The sequence below is a fragment of the Symphalangus syndactylus genome, chromosome 1 (genome assembly GCF_028878055.3).
Source record: "Symphalangus syndactylus isolate Jambi chromosome 1, NHGRI_mSymSyn1-v2.1_pri, whole genome shotgun sequence".
NCBI lineage: Eukaryota > Metazoa > Chordata > Mammalia > Primates > Hylobatidae > Symphalangus > Symphalangus syndactylus.
Window position 1 is genome coordinate 73,845,096 of NC_072423.2, and position 23,634 is coordinate 73,868,729.

Here is a 23,634-nt window from a genome sequence, read left to right on the forward strand (position 1 = left end):
TACTCAACTTTGAATCAGTGGTGCTTACCACAGTGCCTGGGCAGTGATTAGTCAATACATATGCACAGCACATTTTTTTTTTTTTTTTTTTGAGATGGAGTCTCGCTCTGTCGCCCAGACTGGAGTGCAGTGGCGCAATCTCGGCTCACTGCAAGCTCCGCCTCCTGGGTTCATGCCATTCTCCTGCCTCAGCCTCTCCGAGTAGCTGGGACTACAGGCACCCACCACCATGCCCAGCTAATTTTTTTTTTTTTTTGTATTTTTAGTAGAGACGGGGTCGTGGCCTCGATCTCTTGACCTCGTGATCCTCCCGCCTCGGCCTCCCAAAGTGCTGGTATTACAAGCATGAGCCACCACGCCCGGCCTACACAGTACATTTTGAAGTTTGCTGTTTCTTTTTAGTATAATTGTGTGAATGATAAAGAAGAAAAAATTAAAGAAAAAGTGTTTCTGCCAATGAGATACATAAAAGGATTTAAAATGCCTCTGTTGTTGTTTTTTGTTCATAATGCATTGTGGTAGTTAATTCAACTAATTGAGTGCCGGGCATATCTTAGATTATCCATCATTGGTGATATAGATGTATCAAATTAATGTTTCTGCTTTTTTTGTCAGATACAATTCAGTTGTCAGCATAAACTGGAATCATGTAAATGGTGTAAAAGAACCACCGTTCTTTCACATAGTTTAGGCTAAGAATCATTTTGGACACCATTAGCTCCCCAGCCTCTCAGTATCCATTCAGACAAACAATCCTTTGATTGTAACTCAAAATATCCCATTTAGCCTTCCCACTTCCTCATATCACTGCTTTAGATTACCATTGGTCTACTATTCCCACCTAATATTTTCTCTTCATGTTACTCTAAAATTATATTATTGTGCATTTATTATTCATATTGCTTTGCTATTCTACCCAGTGTGTTTATGGGTGCCTGGTTTGCTTTTTTTTATCCGATTGAAAATGATTACTTGAAAGAGTTATTTACAAAAATATTGGTTAAATGAAAGAAAAATTAGCCTTGCATAAAAATACCCAAGATAATCAGTGGTATTAACTCTTGTACATTTCTTCCCATTTCATTATTGGCAACAGTAAAAGTGCCATTTATACAGGAGTGAATGTTGGAGAGGATTCTCATGGCATCTCTTGACAGACCTGTGGAGGGCACTCCGTGGAGGTAGAAGATGAAGAGCACTTAGTATCGAGTGCCTCTGTGAGTCATCACAGATATGCTTCTGACCTTCAGACCATTTTGGCACTTAGTAGATAATGTTTGTCTTCTCTTGGGTTTTGTAAGCTCAGAGAATTGGACATCTGTTTTGAATAATTTGATCTTAAATAACATTTTTAAGTAAAGCCACATGAGTGTTATTATATCATTTTATTGTATTAGGAAGCAACAAGAATAAAAAGTATCCTCTGGGCTTTTGAAGAGATCCAGGGGTTGATTTAATTGTTTATAGTATAGTAAATGTCTTACTTAAAATTCATGTTTTTCAATGAACGTTGGTAGTTTTTAAATAATAGATTTTATTTACATCTCTTTATCTTGCATTCTATCACTAATTCTTTTGTTTACTTGAGAAGAAATAATAGAATTAGTTTTGGTTCCATACTGTCATCATAAGCATAGTGAGTTTTAACTTTTATTTTTTAATAAGAGAATAGCTCATGTAATTTGAGAATCGACTAATTTTACTTTTTAAGAGTTGTAATTCAAAGCTGGAGATGACCCTAATAGCTTCTAATGCACTTTTTTTGGTTCTATTTTTAATTTTCTCCAGAGAGCATACGCCACCAATATTTGGTTATCTGGCTCTGAGATGTGCTATGAAACCTTGATTATATGTTAGGCTAAATCATCAGCTCCAGAATCTGACTGACTGGATTACAATCTGCTTTTTGGTGTGACCTTAGGGAAGTTTTTTTAAACCCTCCTGATTATAAAATGACAATAATTCTCTCAATGGTTACTGAAGGGACCAAATGACATAAAGTGCTTAGCAGAGTGGCTGGCACATAGCTAGCACTCAGTACAGGTTCAGTAACAACAAGAGCAACAGTAACAACAACACAGCCAAAAGGAGGGAGTAGAGGAAGTCAAGATGATTGCCTGTGCTTAGAGGATGCCAAGAGACCTCTTTTTTGGGGGGGCTGGAAGCTGCTTTCACATTTGCCAGTCTTCTTTGAAGTAACAGGGCCACTTTATATAAACCACTGACCATGATCATTAATAAATTAAAAAATACTATTTTCATGTCTGGAGCAGTTGTTTAGTATTTATATTCAATAAATCAAAACCCTGGAAGATTAAAAATACATATACCTTTTGGCTAGAAACCTGACTTGTGGGACTCTTTTCTGTAGAAATGAAAACTGTTCACATGGCTCTTTACTGGATGTTCTTTGTCGTAGCAAGTGTCGAAAATGTAAATTTGGTCTCTGTGTCCTTATTGGCCTGAAGAGTTGTCAACATTATATTATTGGTAAAGGAACAGAACAAGCTGCAGAGGAATGTGTCAGCTTATTATTCTTTGACTAAAGTAGGAAAAGTTTAAAAAAAAAAAAGTTCATATATGTGTCTGTATGTTTATTTGTATATAAAGAAGTATTCTGAGGGAAACATACTATTGTCTAAATGGGATAAGTTTCTGGTCAGTTAAGTGAAAGGAAGAAATGGTTAATTTTTCCTTTGAAATCCTTTATTTTTTGACATTTTATAAAGGCATATGCAATTTCTGTTAATTTTTTAATGAAAAGTTAAAATGGGGAAAGAAAACTGGGTCTCTATGTAAACAAAACAGTTTTCAAGGATATCTAGAATTTAGCTATCTTGTTTTTATATTCTGAGAGCTAATATAAAGAATTTTCCCTAAAATACAGTTATTTACCTCTAAAGCTGATCGATCATTCATCATCAAGTGAGGACATTTTACATGAAGCTTTTAAAAAATGTAATTTTTAAAGTGGTTATGCTAGAGAGAAAAAAAAAAGAGAGAGAGAGAGAGAAACACCTTTTTAGACCTCTATGAAAAACGAGTTTTAAAACCTAAGGTTTTAGTAGAAATGTAATAAGTTATACTGGGTTCTGAATTAACAACAACAACAAAACCTGGAAATGAAATAGTGTACTCAATAACTTTTCATCCAGCCAACCTTAGAGATACAGTGATAGAAATATACATGTATGAATCTGTTTCTAGGCCACCTACCTAAGGGAATAAATCAAGATGCACTGAGTTCAACTATTTTAATTATCCTATAGCTCCCACAGCAAGGAGCCGAGGAGCTGAAAACACTAGGAGAAACAGAAAACCGAAAGCTTCCTTCAGAAATTCTTCACAAATGACCTGGCGCGGTGGCTCACGCCTATAATCCCAGCACTTTGGGAGGCTGAGGTGGGCAGATCACTTGAGGCCAGGAGTTCGAGATCAGCCTGGCCAACATGGTGAAACCCTGTCTCTACTAAAAATAAAAAATAAGTTAGCTGGGCTTGGTGGCGGGTGCCTGTAATCCCAGCTATTGGAGAGGCTGAGGGCAGGAGAATCAACTGAACCCAGGAGGCAGAGGTTGCAGTGAGCTGAGATCTTGCCACTGCACTCCAGCCTGGGTGACAGAACGAGACTGTCTCAAGAAAAAGAAAAAAAAAGAAATTCTTTACAAATGATAAGTGACATATCCCACAGTGGGTAAATTGTTCACTGTATTATGGTGTATCCTAGGATACTATGGGTATCAGTGAAACATTCTTGGTAACATGCACCATTTCATTTTTTTTTTTTTTTTTGAGATGGAGTCTCCCTCTATTGCCCAGGCTGGAGTGCAGTGGCACAGTCTCAGCTCACTGCAACCTCCGCCTCCTGGGTTCAAGTGAATCTCCTGCCTCAGCCTCCCGAGCAGCTGGAACTACAGGCGTGTGCCACCGTGCCCGGCTAGTTTTTTTGCATTTTTAGTAGAGATGGGGTTTCACCACGTTGGCCAAGCTGGTCTCGAACTCCTGACATCGTGATCCGCCTGCCTCAGCCTCCCAAAGTGCTGGGATTACAGGTGTGAGCCTCTGTGCCTGGCCAACATGCACCATTCTTGCCAAAGACCTGAACTTTACCATCTTTACTCTTTTTTCAGCAAATTTGTTTGTAAAAACCATTTCCTCCCTGCCTCTTTCTTTCTCTCTATCCCGGTCACTCTCCCTGTATATTTGTATGTGTGTATATACCTGTAATAAAGTCGTGCATTTCTTAATGACAAGGATGCATTCTGAGAAATGTATCATCAGGCAATTTTTTCATTGTGTGAACATGATAGAGTGTACTTACACAAATCGAGATGGTAGAGCCTACTCCACACCTAGGCTATGTGGTATGGCCTATTGCTCCTAGACTACAAACTGTATAGCACGTGACTGTATTGAATAACTGTAGGCAACTGGAATACTATGGTAAGTATTTGTGTATCTAAACATAGAAAAGGTGCAGTAAAAATACAGTATTACAATCTTAGGGGACTGCAGTTGTATATATGGTCCATCTTTCACCAAAATGTCCTTAAGTGATGCATGACTGTGTGTGTGTGTGCATGTGTGTGTGTGAGAAATTCAAAACGTCTGTATTGATATAAACTCATTAGGTGATTTAAAAAGAATTGGTTTAGTCAAATTAAATTTTCAAATTGGTTATCCTTTTTTAAATCACATGTCCAATCAAGTACCCAAGAAAGACATATTAATTTTCTGTAATGCATTCTCAATGATATAACATGATCCAAAATTCAGCTCATTTAGATATTGTTAGGTCTTTTAAAAACTTTAAAAAAAAACATTTAAAACTTCTATTATGAAAATGCTCAAAATACACATGAGTAAGAATCCACCCTCAAGTTGTCTTAAAACAGCACTCATAGCTGATAATTCTATGGGTCAGCAGTTGGGGCTGGGCTCAGCTTAATGGTTCAGCTGATCTGAGCCATGCATGGCTGATCTTGGCTGGGTTCACTTGTGCGTCTGCAGTCAGCTGTTAGGTCAGCTGGTCCTAACTGGGAAGGCTGAATCCTGCTCCACATTGTCTCCTGTCCTCCAGCAGTCTAGCCTGGACCTGCCCCCATGGTAGTGAGCATGTTCACATGTTGTTCCCTTCTCTGCTATCTTAGGTTTATGAATAAAATTAGATGTTATTTATATATACACTTACAAGGATATAATGTTCTTCCTGAAGTTATCTAACTAATGTGCTGCCCCTTAAACTGAGAGGCAGCTTAGTATCACATGCTTAAGAGCACAAAGTCCAGAGCACATTTGCCTGAGGTTCATATTCTGTCTCCACCACTTACTATCTACATGATCTTGAGCAAGCTACTTAACCCCTCTATGCCTGAGTTTCCTCCTTGTCTGTAATGAGTAAAAGAGTTAATATATGTAAAACATCTCGAAGAATGCCCAGCACGTGTTAAATATCATGTGTTAGCTATTATCAGTTCCCATATTGTTAATATAGTTATGTATTTAATGATTTGAAAGTTTTTAATAATTGGTTTTATAATTAGCAGCTTTCATAATCACCATTAATTATTGTAGCCTTTTGCTCTTATAATTAAATATATATATTTATAATTTAACGGACTTGGTAGCATCTAAGCATTAAATTAGCATTTAAATCACACTAGGAGATTTTTCACTCCACGTTGCATCTAGAGTGATTATTTATATTTGAAAATTCATGTTTAGATATTGAAGATAAATTGAAGTGCCATGCCTAGTTTGTATTACTGACCTTGTTATGCTGATTTAAAGATGGATGATGGTAACCTGTGTAATCACATGATCATTGATACACATAACTTTATGGGTGTAAGAAATTTCCTTGAAGTAAGAGCTCTGTTATCTTGTCTTCTAGGCTAAGTTCAAATACATTTGGGTAAAAACTGGGACCAAGTTTGAATTTTGACATGTATCTATTCTATGCTAGTCACCCTTTTAAGAAGCATTTTACATGATTTACCTTATTTAATTTATTCAACCACCTCTTTGATTAGGAAACTTGCAAAGAAGAGTTAGTTCACTTGCTCAAGGACACACAAGGTGTGACTGAGTCAAGATCCTAAGTTCAGGTTGTTTGGCTACAGAGCCCAGCTTTTCCTACCAAGCTCAGGGAGCCCTTCTCAGGTCCTGCCCAACACAGTCCAGAGTACTTTGCTTGCTTTAGTCCAATTCTTTCACAGTAGTCACTGTTTGTTTTTGAGTTTATGGACGAACTGACCCAGATTGAGAGTGATTTTCATAAGGTCACAGAACTAGCAAGTTTTATAGGTGAGATTTATCTACCAGCCTGCTCTTGGCAAGGAGTGTGACCCTCTCTGTGGCCTCTGCTGTTGGGATGCTGTGTGTGATAAAATCCCCTGCTTCTTTCTTTCCTGAACCCTTGCAGGAGCTTCACCAGAACCTCACAAGCATATAGTGTTGAAATGTTTATGTAATTAAGAAATTTATCCATGTTAAAATTATACCCAGCATTTGCTTTAATTTAAATTTCTTGGTTTAGTGGTAAGATAACTATTTTCCCAGACATCTGTGTTCTCATTGTATTTCTGCTAATGCAGATTGCTTTTTCATATTATTTGCTAATTATTTATTGATATTTTGATGCTTTTTCTGGTTAATTAATCCAACAGATTCCTTAAGTTCCAGACTTTTGATAATTTATAAACTTGATACTGTATCGTTAGTTTAATGGGGACACCATTTCATTTTCTCCGCTGACTCGCCTTTTTAAGTTTTGACCATTCCTTCTTTGTGCCTTCTGATCAAGCAGTGAAAATTCCTGCATGACTCTGGTTTCTTACCCTAGTTGGGCTAATGAAACATCTTTTGACTTCTTCAGGAATATGGGGAGCTCTCAATCAGGGATGTCGACAGAACCCTTGGAGTCTTTTGAACTGTTTTTTAGGACAAAGGATGATTTAGCAAAATTCTTCTGAGTACCACTAGCAAGCGTTTGAATGTGTCAAAGATAGACCTTTAAAATATTTAAGTTTGGCCTGCATTTTATGTAAAAGCTAACTGCACAATTTCTTCTTAAGGCAAGTCATAGTTTAGCTGGCAGAATATCACCAGATAGCTCTGATCTACAGACCATACTGAGTAGCATAGGCTTTTTTTCACATGTGGAAAAAAAAGATCTCTGAATCAACACTAATTTAGGGGAAAAATAAACGGAAGCTTATATTGTGATGGCTTGTGTCATTCTGAGAGTTATAACAAAAACGAACCCATTTCTAAAGATGTCAATCAATGAAAAACTTGACGTATGGGAAATTAAACAGTCTCTTTAGAACATTCTAAATAGTCAACCTGTCACTACTCGATTGTTGTATGTGTGGCTCATTTCCTGAGACACAGTCATTATCGTCATCAGATAGTTAAAAGGTTGTGTTTGCTTTACTCAGTGTTTGTTTTTTACTTATAAATTACAAAGCTCGCACCTAGTATTTTCTACCTAAGTCACTGAAGCAGTTTGTGTAAATGACACACTGTAATACAATTTAGTTCTCATTAAATCTTCCCTTTTCTTATAAAAGGAGAGAACATTACTTGTTACTGCAGAACCCCCAGGGTTTCCTCTCTGCAGTGAGCCTCTTCCAATGCTGCTTTGTCTCTTATAACTGTGTTTCACAAGTCCCTTTTAAGATTGATGGTCCTAAATCCATAAAGTTTACAGCTACTTCTGGTTGTTACTTATGTAACTGTTGGTGAACTTAATGATCTGATTTGCTAATTCTGTGAATCTCTTTTTATTCTTTCTGTGCTGAATGAAAACAACTTAAAATACGATATACAACTAAACTGTGAGGTTCTTGCTGGAGGAATAGGTCCAAGTTTGTCTTGTTTGTAGTTCTCAAAATGCCCCAATACATAATGGGTGCTCAGATGAATCCTGCCATGGCTAAAAGTGACTAGTTAAGGTGAAATAATATATTTTTGTTCAGCTCAATATTTTTATGAATAATAAAAATAGCCATTCAGTTGTGCTGTGAATCACTAAATTGACAATTGAATATCTTTTTGGTATTTAATATAAATGTCTTAAAGCAAAGGTTATAAGCACATCTGAGGTATATGAGCTGTGCTTACTAATTTTGTAGCACCTAGATTGATGTGGAATTCTCTCAAGTAGAACAGAGTACCATGAACTAAATGGCATGATTTGTAGAATGGTCCACGCCAGGATGATCCCATCAGCCGCTGTCCCTGGTGAGGGAGTGTATTAGTCCATTCTCACACTGCTATGAAGAAACACCTGAGGCTCGGTATTTAAAGGAAAGAGGTTTAATTGACTCACTGTTCCACGTGACTGGGAAGGACTCAGGAAACTTAGAATCCTGGCAGAAGGTGGAGCAAACACATCCTTCTTCACATGGTGGCAGGAGAGAGAAGTGCCAAGCGGGGGCGGGGGAGAGGGGGAAGCCCTTTATAAAACCATCAGAGTTCATGAGAACTCACTCACTATCATGAGGACAACATGAGGGTAACCACCCCCATGATTCAATTAACTCCCACTGGGCCCGTCCCACGACATGTGGGGATTATAGGAACTACAATTCAAGATTTGATTTGGGTGGGGACACAGCCAAGCCATATCAGGGAATAAAGAGGTGTGCAGTTGGTTAGAGAGTTTTACTTCAGCTTCCCTGTGATACAGTATTACTTCTTTTTGCTATCTTACTGTGTTTTCACCAGCATATCATGAATGGGGCAAGAATTAGTACAACTAACAAATGGTCTTTTTCAGTAGTTGTTGGGAATCCACAAGGAAGGCAAGAAGAGATGGGGCAAATAGAAAATGTGTCATTTGGGAAAAGGGAGAATTTTTGTTATTCATGTCTTATTCCCTAGTGGCTGAGAAATAAGTATTTTATGTTTGTAGGAGGGGCATAGAAGAGGCAGTAGCTTAGGAAGGATGTATGATATCTGGTCTGCAGAATGTGAATGCAGCTTGGAGACTGTGGTTTCATCAGACTGAAATGGGTGCTAATAAGCATTTTTAGAGCGATGGTGGCACCTCCCTGCAGAGGCTTTGTTCCCTTTGAGCGTTGCTCCTGTATTTCATTTATTTCTCCACAGACCTTCCTCTTCCCTATTTCAGGAAGTTTCTGGAGACATATTCTTTAGGAGCTGTGTCAGTACTGACTGAGGGAGTTGGAGGAGGGATGTAACCTGGTATTATGATAATCAGGGGATGAGATCAAAATGTAAAGGACAAATTAAAAATGAAAAGCTTTCTTAGGAAGCATAGCACAGTGGTTTTGATTATTGAGAGGAGTTGCATTATGGTCTTAAAGCATTTGTGGGCTCTGATGTCAGTTGTAGGTTGCAGCCAGAATTGATTGATTGATTTTGCAAAATGCATTTGAGTTAGAATAGAAAATGTACAAGCAGTACATATATACACGTGGTTAGAAGCATAGTGATACACTTTTTTTTTAATGAAAGCCTGGGTATGTGTGTGTGTAGGTAAATGTATATAGAGACACGTCGCTTTACACATGTATACTGGAATGTAAAGAACAATATATTGGCGTGGCGTGGTGGCTCACACCTGTAATCACAGCACTTTGGGAGGCTGAGGCAAGTGGATCACCTGAGGTCGGGAGTTTGAGACCAGCCTGGCCAACATGGTGAAACCCTGTCTCTACTAAAAATACAAAAATTAGCTGGGCACGGTGGTGCGTGCTTGTAATCCCAGCTACTCAGGAGGCTGAGGCATGAGAATCACTTGAACCCAGGAGGCAGAGGTTGCAGTGAGCCGCGATTGTGCCATTGCATTCCCACCTGGGCAACAAGAGCAAAACTCCGTCTCGGAGTAGGGCAGTGGGGGAAGTACAATCTATTATTTTGTACTATGAGTTACAGTCAAAATGTTTGAAAGATGTTAGTCTTAGGAGCATTGCCTTTGGAGTTTGAAGGTAAAAACTTTGCATTCCCCTTGGCCCTATCCGATGCTTTCACTTGTCCTCTAGTGGGTTCACCCTGCTCTTTCTTCAGACATTCATTGTTGTGAGGATTTAATTAGATCAAGTTCATGGAGCACCTGGCTTAGGCACTGGTGGCCCATTTTGCTTCCATACCCTCTCCCCTTCTCCTTAAGACGTGCAGATGTACGTGGTGATTCCATGTGCCGTGGCCTACTGGCACCCCTTATTTTCTCCTTTCTTTGAAGCCGGGTCTTTTCTGTATTCAGAGCCCAGGTGCAACCTTTCCATTCACCATGACCATGTGTGTCCACTTGCTTCCCACTTTCCCTCTTCATTTTCTTATGCAACATTCTTTCATATTCAAAGGGGTTGGCTTTTATAACTTACCTTTGGGTTAAGAAAGCAGATTTTTATTTTTTTCATTCTTTTCTTTCAATTTTCCTCATCTACTGTTGAGGAAAAATGTATATTTGGGTACCAAGGATGCTATATTGCTTTACTCTGCTATAACTTGAAGCCTATGCTACTCAGTATGGTCGGCAGATCAGAGCTGGCCCGCTCATTGTTTCTGGTCCCTGACCAGTACAGAAACTGAGAGCAAGTCTTTAGAAAATTTTTATAGGAAATGGACAGAATAATTTTATTTCATCAAATAATAACAAATCTGGGGCTACCATGTTGTGTGACTAAACAATTTCATTTTTCTAGCAATTCATGTTTATTGTATTTTATATAAATTGGTCTGAGATGCATTGGACTTTTTTTTTTTTAAAAAAACTGGTTTTTCATTATAGATTGAGAAGTGCTGCTCTAGCGAACTGAATTGTTCTAACTGGTTGTATCTGAATAGGTCAGATGAAGCACAAATAACCCCATAAACTAGAGTCAGGAGATATGCCTGCAGTGATGGAACTTGTTAACATTTTGTTTGCCTCTTGTATTCTAAATCCACAAATTTAAAGGCATGGTCATACAAGAAAAAGGCAAAACAGCCAAAGGGAGGCAAAGACCAATAATCTGTGGCTTTTGCTAAAATTAAGAAGTTTAAAAAGTGAATTTTATAATAGCTTTAAAGTTCATAAAATGATGCTTCTCTGTAAGCCAAAGTATTGAAGAACACATGTAAATCTTTCTTCCTGCTGGATAATGGAAAATATTCTCTTTTTTTGTTGTTTGCAAAGTTTCTCAAATACACTTGGAAGAGAATTCATGTAGTTTTCTCAGCCTTGACAAATCTAGAGCCCCAAACACACCAATGCAAATTTTAATGATGGGTTAGAAAGGAATAGTTCTGTGTAGTTATTACTGCTGTCACAAACAATGATGGAAGATAGTTTAATCAAAAGCCTTTGCCAATGGATATGATTAGCTAAATTTAATTCACCCAGAGATTTGAGAATGTGAACATTGCATGTTCTTATCAAAGATTTTTCCTTTTTGGGGAAACCAAAATAATTATTCTTAAGAAGCTTCTAAGTCTGCATCTAAAGGCTGTCCCTTTTTGAAGCTGACTCCATCATGCAGAGCTCATTTCATTTGCCTGCAATGGTATACTTTCAACTTTATACTAGTGACTTAAGGGTGTTTTGTTATCTGAACACAAACAGAATTTCTATGCTAATTTGAATTATGATTTTTTAAAAATTTACCCAGCTGGAATGCTTTTTGTAGGAGGAAAGAATTGTAAGGAAGTAACTACAGAGGGAGACCCAATTACTCTTTGAAAATGCATTTCCTCGCAGTCAAAACATTTAAGTAGAAGGTGAAAATTAAACATTCAGCCATATAGGGATAGCTTAAAAAACAGACTTAATAGTCTAAAATTGAATATAAATGCTTTGAATTCTGTAATTCTCTAAACGTTGGTTAGTGAGTTGACTTTATACCTTCATAGCAGATAGGTGATAAAAACAAACTAAGAAGCAACACTTCTCTTCCTCCTGCCAACTGTAACTTTACTGCAGGTTGCTAGACTTTCACATTTGCTTCTGTAAATTCATTGGCACATAATAGTACACCACTGTCAGGAAACATGAGTGTGGATAGAAACGTCACCTTTCGTACTTTAAAGCTGTGAGTTAAGTCCTGATGGCCACACACTGAAATAAAGATTCCCTTTCCCCAAAAACGTAAGGGCAAGATTAATTGAGTTGAAGGTTTTGTGTTATCTCAGTACTAATGTTCTTCTCTCATAAAGAAAGGAAACTTAAAAATTACTGCTTAGGTGAATTATAGTAGGACCAGGAGAGTTGTGAGGTGAACAGAGGGAAATAGAGATAAATGGTAAAGAATCCCAGCTGGGCACAGTGGCTCACACCTGTAATCCTAACATTTGGGAGGGTGAGGCAGGAAGATTGCTTTAATCACGGAGTTAGAGACCAGCCTGGGCAATATAGTAAGACCCTCTCTCTGCAAAATAAAAAATAAAAAAAATTAGCGGAGTGTGGTGATGCACACCTATGATCCCAGCTACTCGGGAGGCTGAAATGGGAGGATCGCTTGAGCCCAGGAGTTCAAGGCTGCTATGACCCGTGACCCTGCCACTGTACTCCAGCCTAGGGGACAGAGGGAGACCCTGTCTCTAAAAAAGAGCCACATAATTTTAAAAAGCCATACATTTAGGAGGGTTGAGGAGCTAAAGTCATCATAATGAAACTCAGGAGCATTTGCTGGTCTTGTGCTTTGTGGCAGGCTTTGTCTCGCTTACCTTGTTTGCATTCATGGTTAATTACGAGGCTGCATAGATACACCAATTGGGAGACTGTAGAGGAAGGGAAAAAGGGAATCTTGCAGAGGAGTGTACCGCAGGGGAAGGTGCTTGGCAGAGATTTTTCCTCTAAAAGATCGTGAGTGTTGAAATCTGAGTGCTGCTTAATTGATTTCTAGATCATTTGGGAGAGACTAGCTGTGCTAGTGACCATGGGGGCAGTCTAGACAGAATTGTCTCCTGAGGACCTGAACCCCTGCCAGAGGAGGACTGTACATAGAAGCCTCTCATGAATTTCACAAAATCACATGCTGAAAATAGCAGATCTTAGGCCAGGTGCGGGGGCTCATGCCTGTAATCCCAGCACTTTGGGAGGCCGAGATGGGTGGATTACCTTAGGTCAGGAGTTCAAGACCAGCCTGACCAACATGGTGAAACCTTGTCTCTACTAAAAATACAAAAAATTAGCCAGGCGTGGTGGCAGACACCTGTAATCCCAGCTACTTTGGAGGCTGAGGCAGGAGAATCGCTTGAACCCAGGAGGTGGAGGTTGCAGTGAGCCGAGATCACGCCATTGCACTCCAGCCTGGGTGACAAGAGCAAAGCTCCATCTCAAAAAAATAAAAAAATAAAAATAAAGGAGAGAGAGAGAGAGAAAATAGCAGATCTTATGAGAAGAACGGGGTTGGGGCTGACCCTTCCAAATCTATGCAGCTTTGTAGCTGCCAAGTGAACAAAAACAGTGACAAAGCTAATAAAAGTGCTGGCTCTCTGAACTCCACTCTGGCATGGACCCCATGAGACCATCCTCAGCCCTGAACCCCAGACCCTGAACCCAAGGCCTCCACTTCTTCCCACTCTCCATAGAAGTCCTCAAAGTCATTCTCTTCTAATAGAGACTACTTGCTGTGAACATAAAAATATGATCTGAGGTTTGTCTTCTTCATCAGTCCTTTTCTTTTTTTGTCCTTTTTAAACACAAAGGAAGAGGGCAGAGGCTTCACAGTTCTTCACCCGTTCTTACAGTTTCAGAGACAGCTTAGGAGTGGAAAGAGGAATGAAACCACCAAATCCCCTTCTTGCCACTCCTTGCATTGAGGAAAGACACTTCTGTAGGATCTTCAGCTTTGTTTAAAAGACATCATACACTGATAAAGCTTTCCCTTTGTTTGAGAGGACAGTTGCCCCTCATCACTTCACAACATGAATGTCCTGCAAAAAATTGCACATAAACCAAGAGGACTTGGGTGTAATAGGGATGTCTCTCCTCTATCTAGTAATCCTCTATTAGCTAATCTGCACTACAGAAGCATGCCTCAAAGCAAAACAGACTATTCTTAGTCAAACAGGGAAAAAAGGAGAAAGGACTATAAAAGCTAGGATCACTCGAGTAACCTAGATTCTACCTGAATTTCACCTGGATCTCAACATAAAAATTCTTATGTACTTTAGACACAAGAGTGTAAGAGCATTTCATGCTGGAATGGAGCACAGTGGATTCAGCATTGGAGGCAGGCTGTGTAGCTAGGAAAATAACAGTTTCGGAAAACTGGGTGATTTCCTAAACAGTAATGGTAGAAAGTTACCCAGTTTATGTAAATATGTGAAAGGAGGCTCCTCTGAGTGCTTCGCAGGATGTGGGCAACACTTACTTTGCCGTCCTGTGTATATTGCCGTGCTTTCCACCCATGCTTGCCCAAGCTTAAGTGATGGGAACAATGAGAGAAACAAATATTCTTGGCAATGTGGCCATACTCAAGGTTTTGTTCATTCAGACGTGACCTCAAGAACATGTCATGCCTCAGCTCCACCAGTAAGACTATATGTGGTAACTGTTGTAGATAACAGAGCCCCCAGTGATAGAATCTGGCGTAAATCAGCTTCTACTTTACTAAGAGCAGAAAAACACAATCTGTAACTCACACGCACGAACATCTTACTCTGGATTTGTGATGGAGTTCATCAACCCTGCATGTTTTGAAGATTTTTTACATTTGTAAACAATAACTAACCTGAATTATTTCAATGATACTCTCTTGTCACTTGTTCTTTCGCTGCCCCTCTTTCTTAAATCACAGTTAAAATTGTTCCTTAATGCTGAAATATATTTCATAGGTAAGTTATATTTCATAGATAGGTTCGCTTTGACTTGGCTTTTGTATTTCTAGGTGCATAACATTCATTGCTTGAAAAATTGCTCTGTTTTAAAATAGCTACTGTAATTTCCCTTCACTGCTGTGAAAGGGTATTTTTTTCATATATGTTCAAAAAGCACATGAAGAAACATGGGGTTACTGGAGTGTGGCAGAATGAGTAATGGGCTGGAAACTCAGAAGCTCAAAGTTCTGGTTTTGCCACTAACTCATCCTAAAACCTAGATAAGCTGCTTCTAATCTCTCTGTGACCCCATTCCTGTTTATCATAAATGGTGTTAAACCTGGCTCACCTCATAACTGTAAAGGTAGCAACCATAAGAAAGCATATGATAATATAGATCTTTTAACAACAACCTCTTAATCTGTGAAGGATATCTACATCTGTATTTTTCATTTGATACTTACAGTAATTCTTTGGGAATTACTATAAAAAGGTGGTCTTCTTGTTTTGCTGTTTAGGCAACCACAGCATGTAAACAAAACAGAAATTCCATACATTTTCTAGTACTGTGTATGTGTGTGTTTACTCATATGTGTGGGTAGACAATAAACACATATTAACATATATACACACCTTGAACATTATGATTCACAATGAGGGTACCCATCTGTGTTATTTTTATTTTTTTCATTTTTATACTCCAAGTTCAGGTGTATTTCCTCCTTAGAATTTCAATACATTTTTTCTCTGTGCTAAAGCAGACCTATGATAACCTATTTTCCCTTGCATCTTAGAACATTTTGCTTTTATCTTTTACTATGTGAAATATAAAATTCATATGGGGAAGGCTCAAGTGCTTGGTATCTAGAAAGCTTGAATCCATCTGGAAGCTCCTCAACACTCATGGGTAGGTTAGGGCCATTGGGGTCAAGATCCAAAGAGCTCATGAGACTTCTTAGAATGATCGTCCTCCATTTGGGGCAATGATTGCCTAAGTCATCACCTTGTTGTGAGAACACCTTCACTGTCAAGGAGAAGTCAGTTGTTCCAGCGATGGAGGTGGGGTACTGGTGCTGAAGTGCAAGATGATTGTATTACACTGGCAGCAGGGAACAGATGGGGCCAATATCATGACCCTAAGATGCACAGCCCACCTAATCTTTTGTCTTTCTCTAGGTTATACAGAGTGATTACTGAGTAATGCTAACATGATGGGACAGTGCTGTTCAGTAGAACTTTCTGCTGGATGGAGATGCTCTGTATCTGTGCTGCCCAGTGTGGTAGCTGCTTGTCACACGTGGCTACTGAGCACTTGAAACACAGTTGGTGTGAATGAGGACATGCATTTTAAATATGGAATTGTAATTTTTAATTTAAATAATCACCTGTGACTTCTGACTGCTAGACTAAGGCGAGTCTATGAACATTATGCTACATTTCTGTTATTTAGAAGTCAAATTACAGTAACATCCAGGGAATTTTCCATTAATACTATGTGCACTCTTGAGAACACATGGGGGATGATAGGAGGAGGAGGAGGTGATATATGAAATAGGAATGAAAGAAATGGCAGTTTAAGCCTAAGTAAGACATGAAATTGCAGTGCCAACCCATGTAAATGATGGTGGGTTTTCAGAGATAACCAGAAAGTAGTGTTTCAGGGTATGACTCTCCTTGATTTTGTTTTTGCAGGTTCTTTCATGCTGGTGAATGCCTCTGGGAGACCTGAGGGGCAGAGAGCCCACCTGCTCTTACCCCAACTTAAAGAAAATGACACCCACTGCATCGATTTTCACTATTTTGTGTCCAGCAAGAGTAATTCTCCTCCGGGGTTACTCAATGTCTACGTGAAGGTCAATAATGGGCCACTGGGGAATCCTATCTGGAATATATCTGGAGACCCAACACGTACATGGAACAGGGCAGAACTGGCCATTAGTACTTTCTGGCCTAACTTTTATCAGGTATGTGCTTTCTTTTTATTACATATTTTGAAGCATCCTCTAATTTCTAAAAATAAAAATTATTGTTATATCATTATAATCAGAAAAGGTTGTTGTATTTTTATTGGCAAGGTTGTGGAGAAAGGGGAACTCTCATCCTGTACTGTTGGTGGGATCGTAAATTAGTTCAGCCCCTTTGTAAAGCAGATTGGATACTTCTCAAAGAACTGAACAGAGACTTACTGTTCAACCCAGCAATCCAATTACTGGGTATGTAACCAAAGGAAGATCAATTACATGAGTTCAGGAGTTTTTTTGGTAGAATGTGTATCACAGCACAATTCATAATAGCAAAGACATGGAATCCACCTAGGTGTCCATCAATGGTGGACTAGATTAAAAAAAACATGGTACATACACATCATGGAATACTGTGCAGCCATAAAAAAGAATGAAATCATGTCTTTAGCAGTAACTGGAAGCCATTATCCCAAGTGAATTAATGCAAAAACAGAAAACCAAATGCTGCGTGTTTTTACTTATAAGTAGGAGCTAAGCATTGGGTGCACATGAACATAAAGATGGGAACAGCAGACACTAGAGAATACAAAAAGGAGGAGGGGAGCAAGGGTGGAAAAACTAACTTTTGGGTACTGTGCTCACTACCTGGGTGACGGGATTAATCATACCTCCAAACCTCAGAATCATGCAATTTACCCAGGTAACAAACCTGCACTTTTTCCTCCTGAATCTGCAATTTAAATAAATAAATAAATAAATTTTTATAACAGTGCAAGAAAAACCTATGCTATTTGATAAGGAGTGCCTTAAGGCTTTCTCAAATTAGTAAAAAATACAATTCAAAATTTGTTTATGCCTGGCATGTATTGTTTTAAGAAAATAAAAGCAGTCACTTGTAGGAGGGCAAGAAATGCTATCTACGGGGTTTGCAATTATATTTTCTTTTCTTTTCCTTTTTTTTTTTGTTTTTTGAGACTGGGACTAGTTCCATCACCCGGGCTGGAGTACAGTGTTGTGATCACAATTCACTCCAGCCTCAAACTCCTGGGCTCAAGTGATTCTCCCACCTCAGCCTCCCAAGTAGCTGGAACTACAGACATATGCCACCATGTTGGGCTAATTTTTTAAATTTTTTTTGTAGAGACAGGGCCTTGCTATGTTGCCCAGGCTGGTCTCAAACTGCTGGTCTCAAGTGATCCTGCCACCCCAGCCTCCAAAAGTGCTAGAATTACAGGCATGAGCCATTGTGCCCAGCTGGATATTTTAGTTTCTGTATTAAGTAGGCCATATGTGACGCAGAAAGGCATAGCACCTGAGTCTAAAAGAAGATGCCCTCTGCAAATGGGTCTCAGGAGTAAATGAGTCGTAAGAGATGAGCCCTGTGGAGACAAGCCAGTGAGGGGCAGGTCCCTGCTTCCGCCCACGTAAGCAACAGGAAGAAAATACCAGATGTAGATGGAGTCCTTGTCACAGAGGCACTACCACAAGGCCTGTCCTGTTATTTGGGGGGCTCTGTGGAGACCCGCAGTAACTGCTTTGAGTTCCTGTTTAAAGTAACTGAAGGGTGGAGGCCCATGGACAGTTCAGAAGTGGTACTAAAGCAGTTCTGACGTCACGTCCTGTCTGCCCTTCTGTTGGGGATGCTTGTGACACAAGAGCATCCTAACTTAGGATCAAAGTGGGAAATTAGTGACAATGGGCATTTGGAGAGCTTTTTCTTTTTTGTCCACAGCATCTTTTAAAAATAACAGTATTGAGAATACTCAATTAATGGCCAACTATGAGGAGGAATAAAGAGGATTGCAATATTTTGCTTTTCTCTTTAATTCCTTTGGCTCAGAAAGAAGCCAGCTGGAACACGCATCTAAGATCATTTTTCATGTTTAATTGAGGTGCTTGGCTAGACATAGGGAAGGGAAAGCTAGGGCTTTCCAGGGCTGATTGTCTTCAAAATGGGCGTGAACAGCATCCAGTAATCCATTCTGCAGGTTCGGTGTTTATGAGTTAAGATCCATCAACCCCAATTTCTCTCTCCCTGGACTGATGAATAAATGGGCTGTAAATTTCTTGCTTAATTTATCTTTGTAGGCATATACCTACAACAATTTCTAGGATTTCATGAGTGACAAGTAAATGTGTTTTTTTTTAATGGAAATGAAGAGATAGGGAAAGCTCTGCGAGTGCACGTGTAAATTGTTAAGTTCTTTTTAGAGTATGTACTTTGGCAATAAGTTTTAAAATTGTTAAAAAATTTAGATATGCTTAAATCTAGCAATCCACTATTAGGAATTTATCCTAAAGAAGTAATGAAGAGTGATTGCAAATAATTAAGCACTGGGATATTCATAGCAGCTTATTTATAGTAAAGAAAAATCAGAAACAGTATTTTTCCAACAATAGAGTATTTGTTGATTTATGCTACCTCAGTACAAAAATTTATTTTGCAGCCATTAAGAATAATGTTATGGAAGAAAATTTAATGATACATTTAAGGTTACGTTGTTAAATGGATTAAACAGGTATAAAGCAATACGTTAAATTCTATTTTTAAATTTAAAAAATCTAATAAAGGCTTAAATATATCCTGAAATAAATACATAAGAAAGTGGTATCTTGGCTGGGCGCAGTGGCTCAAGCCTGTAATCCCAGCACTTTGGGAGGCCGAGGTGGGAGGATCACCTGAGTCCAGGAGTTTAAGAGCAGCCTGGGCAACATGGCGAAATCCAGTGTCTACAAAAAATATATATATATATACAAAAATTAGCAGGACATGGTGGCGTGCACCTGTAGTCGCAGCTACTCAGGAGGCTGAGGCTGGAAGATTGCTTGAGCCTGGGAGGTCGAGGCTTCAGTGAGCTGTGGTCGTGCCACTGCACTCCAGCCTGGGTGACAGAATGAGACCTTGCCTCAAGAAAAAAATAAAATAAAATAAGGAAAAAAGAAAGTAGAATCTCTCTAGCTAGTGGGATAACAGGTAAACTTTTGTTTTTTTGGCCATCTGTTATATTCTCAGTTTTCCCCAACATACGTGTACTGTTTTTATTTATAAAACAAAAAGTAAAAATTTGTTCTTCCTCCAGAAGGAAAATATCCTATTTAATAAACACATGCTTTTTATATAAATGTACTAGTGGCCAGTCAGTAGTTTAAAGCATATGGTCTCTGGGACAAAACTTAGGAAATGTGTTTCATAGGGTTAAAAAGCAAGTGGGTGGCCGGGCGCAATGGCTCGTGCCTTTAGTCCTAGCACTTTGGGAGGCTGAGGCAGGTAGGCAGGTGGATTGCTTGAGGTCAGGAGTTCAGGACCAGCCTGGTCAACATGGTGAAACCCCATCTTTACTAAAAATACAAAAATTATCAGGCATGGTGGTGCGCGCCTGTAGTCCCAGCCACTTGGGAGGCTGAGGCACAAGAATCCCTTGAACCAGGGAGGCGAAGGTTGCAGTGAGCTGAGATTGTGCCACTGCACTCCAGCCTGGGAGACAGAACGAGACCCTGTCTCAAAAAAAAAAAAAAAAAAGGCAACAAGTAGAAGTGGGTTTGGCCAAGCTAGGCCTCCAGAGGTTTTTGTATGGTGGCCTAGGCTGAGAAGCTGAATGTGATTAAAAACCTTCTTTTGGAGGAGCCTTTCCCAAAGTAGGGAAGACAGGGATCTGGAATGTTCCCAGTGCCCCTCTGGGACCTATTCTAGGTTCTTCCTCAGTCTCCAGTTATCTGCTGGATTGAGGCCAGTGGACCACACTCCTAGTTGAGATCAGAAGGTATGTCCTGCTCATCTTTTCACTGAGTTTCTTCTCTTGGGCCTTAGCAGTGTCCACACAAAACCTTTAGAATGGGCTCTCTTGAGACCGTCACAGCCTCCAGAGCCACAGTATGCTGGTTTAGCATGGCCTTGGCTGCAGTCAGATGTGGAATTTCTGTCTTGCCTTTTATAACCCTAGCTCAGTCAGCTGCATTAAAGGAATGATGTGGTTTATGAACAGTCTTGGAATACCAGACTTTAAAAAGGAACTGTTAAACTACATTGAGAGTAAGACGGTCCTATATATTTCAGGCCATTGTCATTTTCAGTGAATTCTTACTTTCTTGAGCACCTTTGGATAACATATTTCACCTTCCCAATTGTGAACTTCTGCTCCTAACCTTTAAGCCCTCTCACTTTTCACTGTGATCTCTCACACTTTACTGAGCAGTAAATGATTTGCCAAATTAAGTTAGAAGTTTTTTCTCATAGCTTTTTGGTTCACTTTTGAATGTATTGCTTCATTGATATCTTAGTCTGCTGTGCTGCAGTAACAAAATACCACAGGCTGTATGGCTTAAACAACAGACAATATTTCTCACATTTCTAGAGTTTGAGAAGTCCAAGATCAGGGTGCCAGCGTTGTCAGATTCTGGTGAAAGCTTTCTTCCTGGTTTGCAGATGGTCATCTTCTTTCTGTGTCCTCACACAGTTAGGGGGAGGTCAGGGAAGCAAGAGTTCTCACGCCTCTTCTTATGAAGGTCTACTCCCATCATGAGGGCTCGCCCATCGTGACCCCATCGCCTCCCCAAGGCCCACCTCCTAATACCACCATATTTGGGATTAGGGTTTCAGCATGAACTTGGGGAGTACACAAACATTCAGTTCATAGCACTGATAGATTCATTAGGAATAGCTTCGTACTTTGATTTTAAAGATGGATTTGTAGAGATTCTTCAATACAGTGTTGCTAAGTTTTTATTTATTTTTTTGTTGTTGGGAAAATTTTTATTTTAAAATGGAAATGGAAATATAATATACAGGAAAAACTTGTGCTTTCCTTTTTTTTCTTTGCATAAACAATAATAATGCAATCCAGGTCAAAGCACAAGGCAGAAACTTGAGAAAAGAACAGTTGTTACAAGTACGTGGTCTTCTTTTCAAATATCCATGAAAACATTTAATGACTGGATGGCTAGGTACCTAAAGAAAGCTCCAAAGCAATAATCTGGCCTTTTAGTTTCGACAAGACTATTTTGAATCTTAGATTTATCAGTCACTCCTTTCCCATTCTGCTTGTTCTAAGAATTAAGTATATAATGAAAATAAAAAGCCCACATCCTGACTTTAAATCTCCACTCTCCTAAAAACCTGTTTGAGGAAATAAAAATGAGGAAGAAGAAGATCAGAGCAAAAATATTGTTAACACTGGCTGCCCTCATGCAGATGGGCTACTACCAACTCCTGATGAACATCTATAAAGGGTATAGATCTACTGAAAACCCACTTGTTTGTTTAATTCCTGAGCACTTCCACCAAGCATCAGCCTTGGAATTTTTAAAGACAGGGTTAAGGTAGCACTTCCTTATTATTTCCCCTTTATCTGCTGGGCAGTAAACAAATTGAAATCATTGCCCTAATAGCAATATAAACTATTAGGTAAATGGCACATTGTAGATGCGGCAAGAGAGATGTCAGCAGGAAACTTCCCAGACACTGAACTGCAGGCCTTAAAATCGCTGTGTAAGACCTGAATGAGGTTTCCCAGTTGGGATAAGAAGGACAGGCCGTATTCACAGATATAAAGTAAAAGGAAGACACCTACCAAATCCAATTTTCACCCCTAGCCTCAGGTGTCAGCCTAATTAGAGATGGTCAGAAGAAAAGCCCGGACAAAAAACAAAACAAACAAACAAAAAATAAGCTGTGAAGTTGAGCCAGGGGAGGGGCTTCCTTGGGCTGCAGATCCAGTCCCTAGTCCATGAGGCCAGCACACATGTACCGAGGAGATGCCTGTTGTAGTCTGATGCTCTCAGAAATACAAGTCATGCAAGAGCCCGTCTGCTTTTGATATAATTTCCCATATAGATTTTTTTATAAGAAGTTCTGTACTGGCCTGAAAATGTGACTCTGGTTTTTGACTATTATATTTCTGATTCCAAAATATAAAAAATATATTTTCCAGGCCAGGTGCGGTGGCTCATGCCTGTAATCCCAGCACTTTGGGAGGCTGAGGCAGGCAGATCATGAGATCGAGACCAGTCTGGCTAACATGGTGAAACCCCGTCTCTACTAAAAAACACAAAAAATTAGCCGGGCATGGTGGTGGGTACCTGTAGTCCCAGCTACTCGGGAGGCTGAGGCAGGAGAATGGCGTGAACCCGGCAGACGGAGCTTGCAGTGAGCTGAGATTGTGCCATTGCACTCCAGCCTGGGGGACAGAGCAAGACTCCGTCTCAGAAAAAAAAAAAAAAAAAAAAAAAAAATATATATATATATATATATATATATATTTTTTTTTTTTCCCAGTATTGTGTGTGCATGGATGCGTGTGTGTAACATTTTCTTATATGAACATGGTGCATAAAACTCAGTATCCAAGTGATGCATTCTCAGGCTGTTTCTAGGCCTGAAAGCTGAAGACAAGATAATAGGATATGTGCTTTGAGAAGCCCTCTCTCAGGGTACAGGAAGTCAGCTTCCTCTAGACACCACCTCTACAATTATTACATAGGCTGCAGGATATATTCTAGAATTCTAAAATATTAATATAAGGTTCATGTATACTTGAAATATTTTTGTGTTAAAATACTTCATACAGTACTTTATTTTTATAAGCAAATTTCACACTAGTAAGTAGTTTTGATATGAGTGAAAATTGATTGATGAATTATTTTAAAGGAATTTCATATTATAAATTGTTTGCACATGGGCAGCATCAGAGGACAGTCAAAGAACATACACTTTGTGTTACAAAGAATGGGATTTGTATATCAGCCTTGCTTACTTAGAAGCTTGGGCAACTAATTTAAACTTTATGAGCCTCACTTTCCTAATTACAGCGGGGTGAGGGGTAGTAATTAGGGGTAATTAGGGGTTGAAGATGAAAGGAAAAGCACATTGGGGATATTCTAGCCTCTTAAGAAGTGGTGGCAGT

General features: G+C 39.2%; 1 protein-coding gene across 7 annotated transcripts in view; it reads left to right on the forward strand.

Moving 5' to 3' along the window:
• PTPRM (protein tyrosine phosphatase receptor type M) overlaps positions 1-23,634 on the forward strand; it is an 834,094-nt gene that overhangs the window by 305,262 nt on the left and 505,198 nt on the right. For all 7 annotated transcript variants that reach the window (XM_055238011.2, XM_055238031.2, XM_055238021.2 and 4 more), the window contains exon 3: positions 16,464-16,735. In XM_055238011.2, the coding sequence (XP_055093986.1) occupies positions 16,464-16,735 (272 nt within the window). The remainder of the gene's footprint in view (positions 1-16,463; positions 16,736-23,634) is intronic.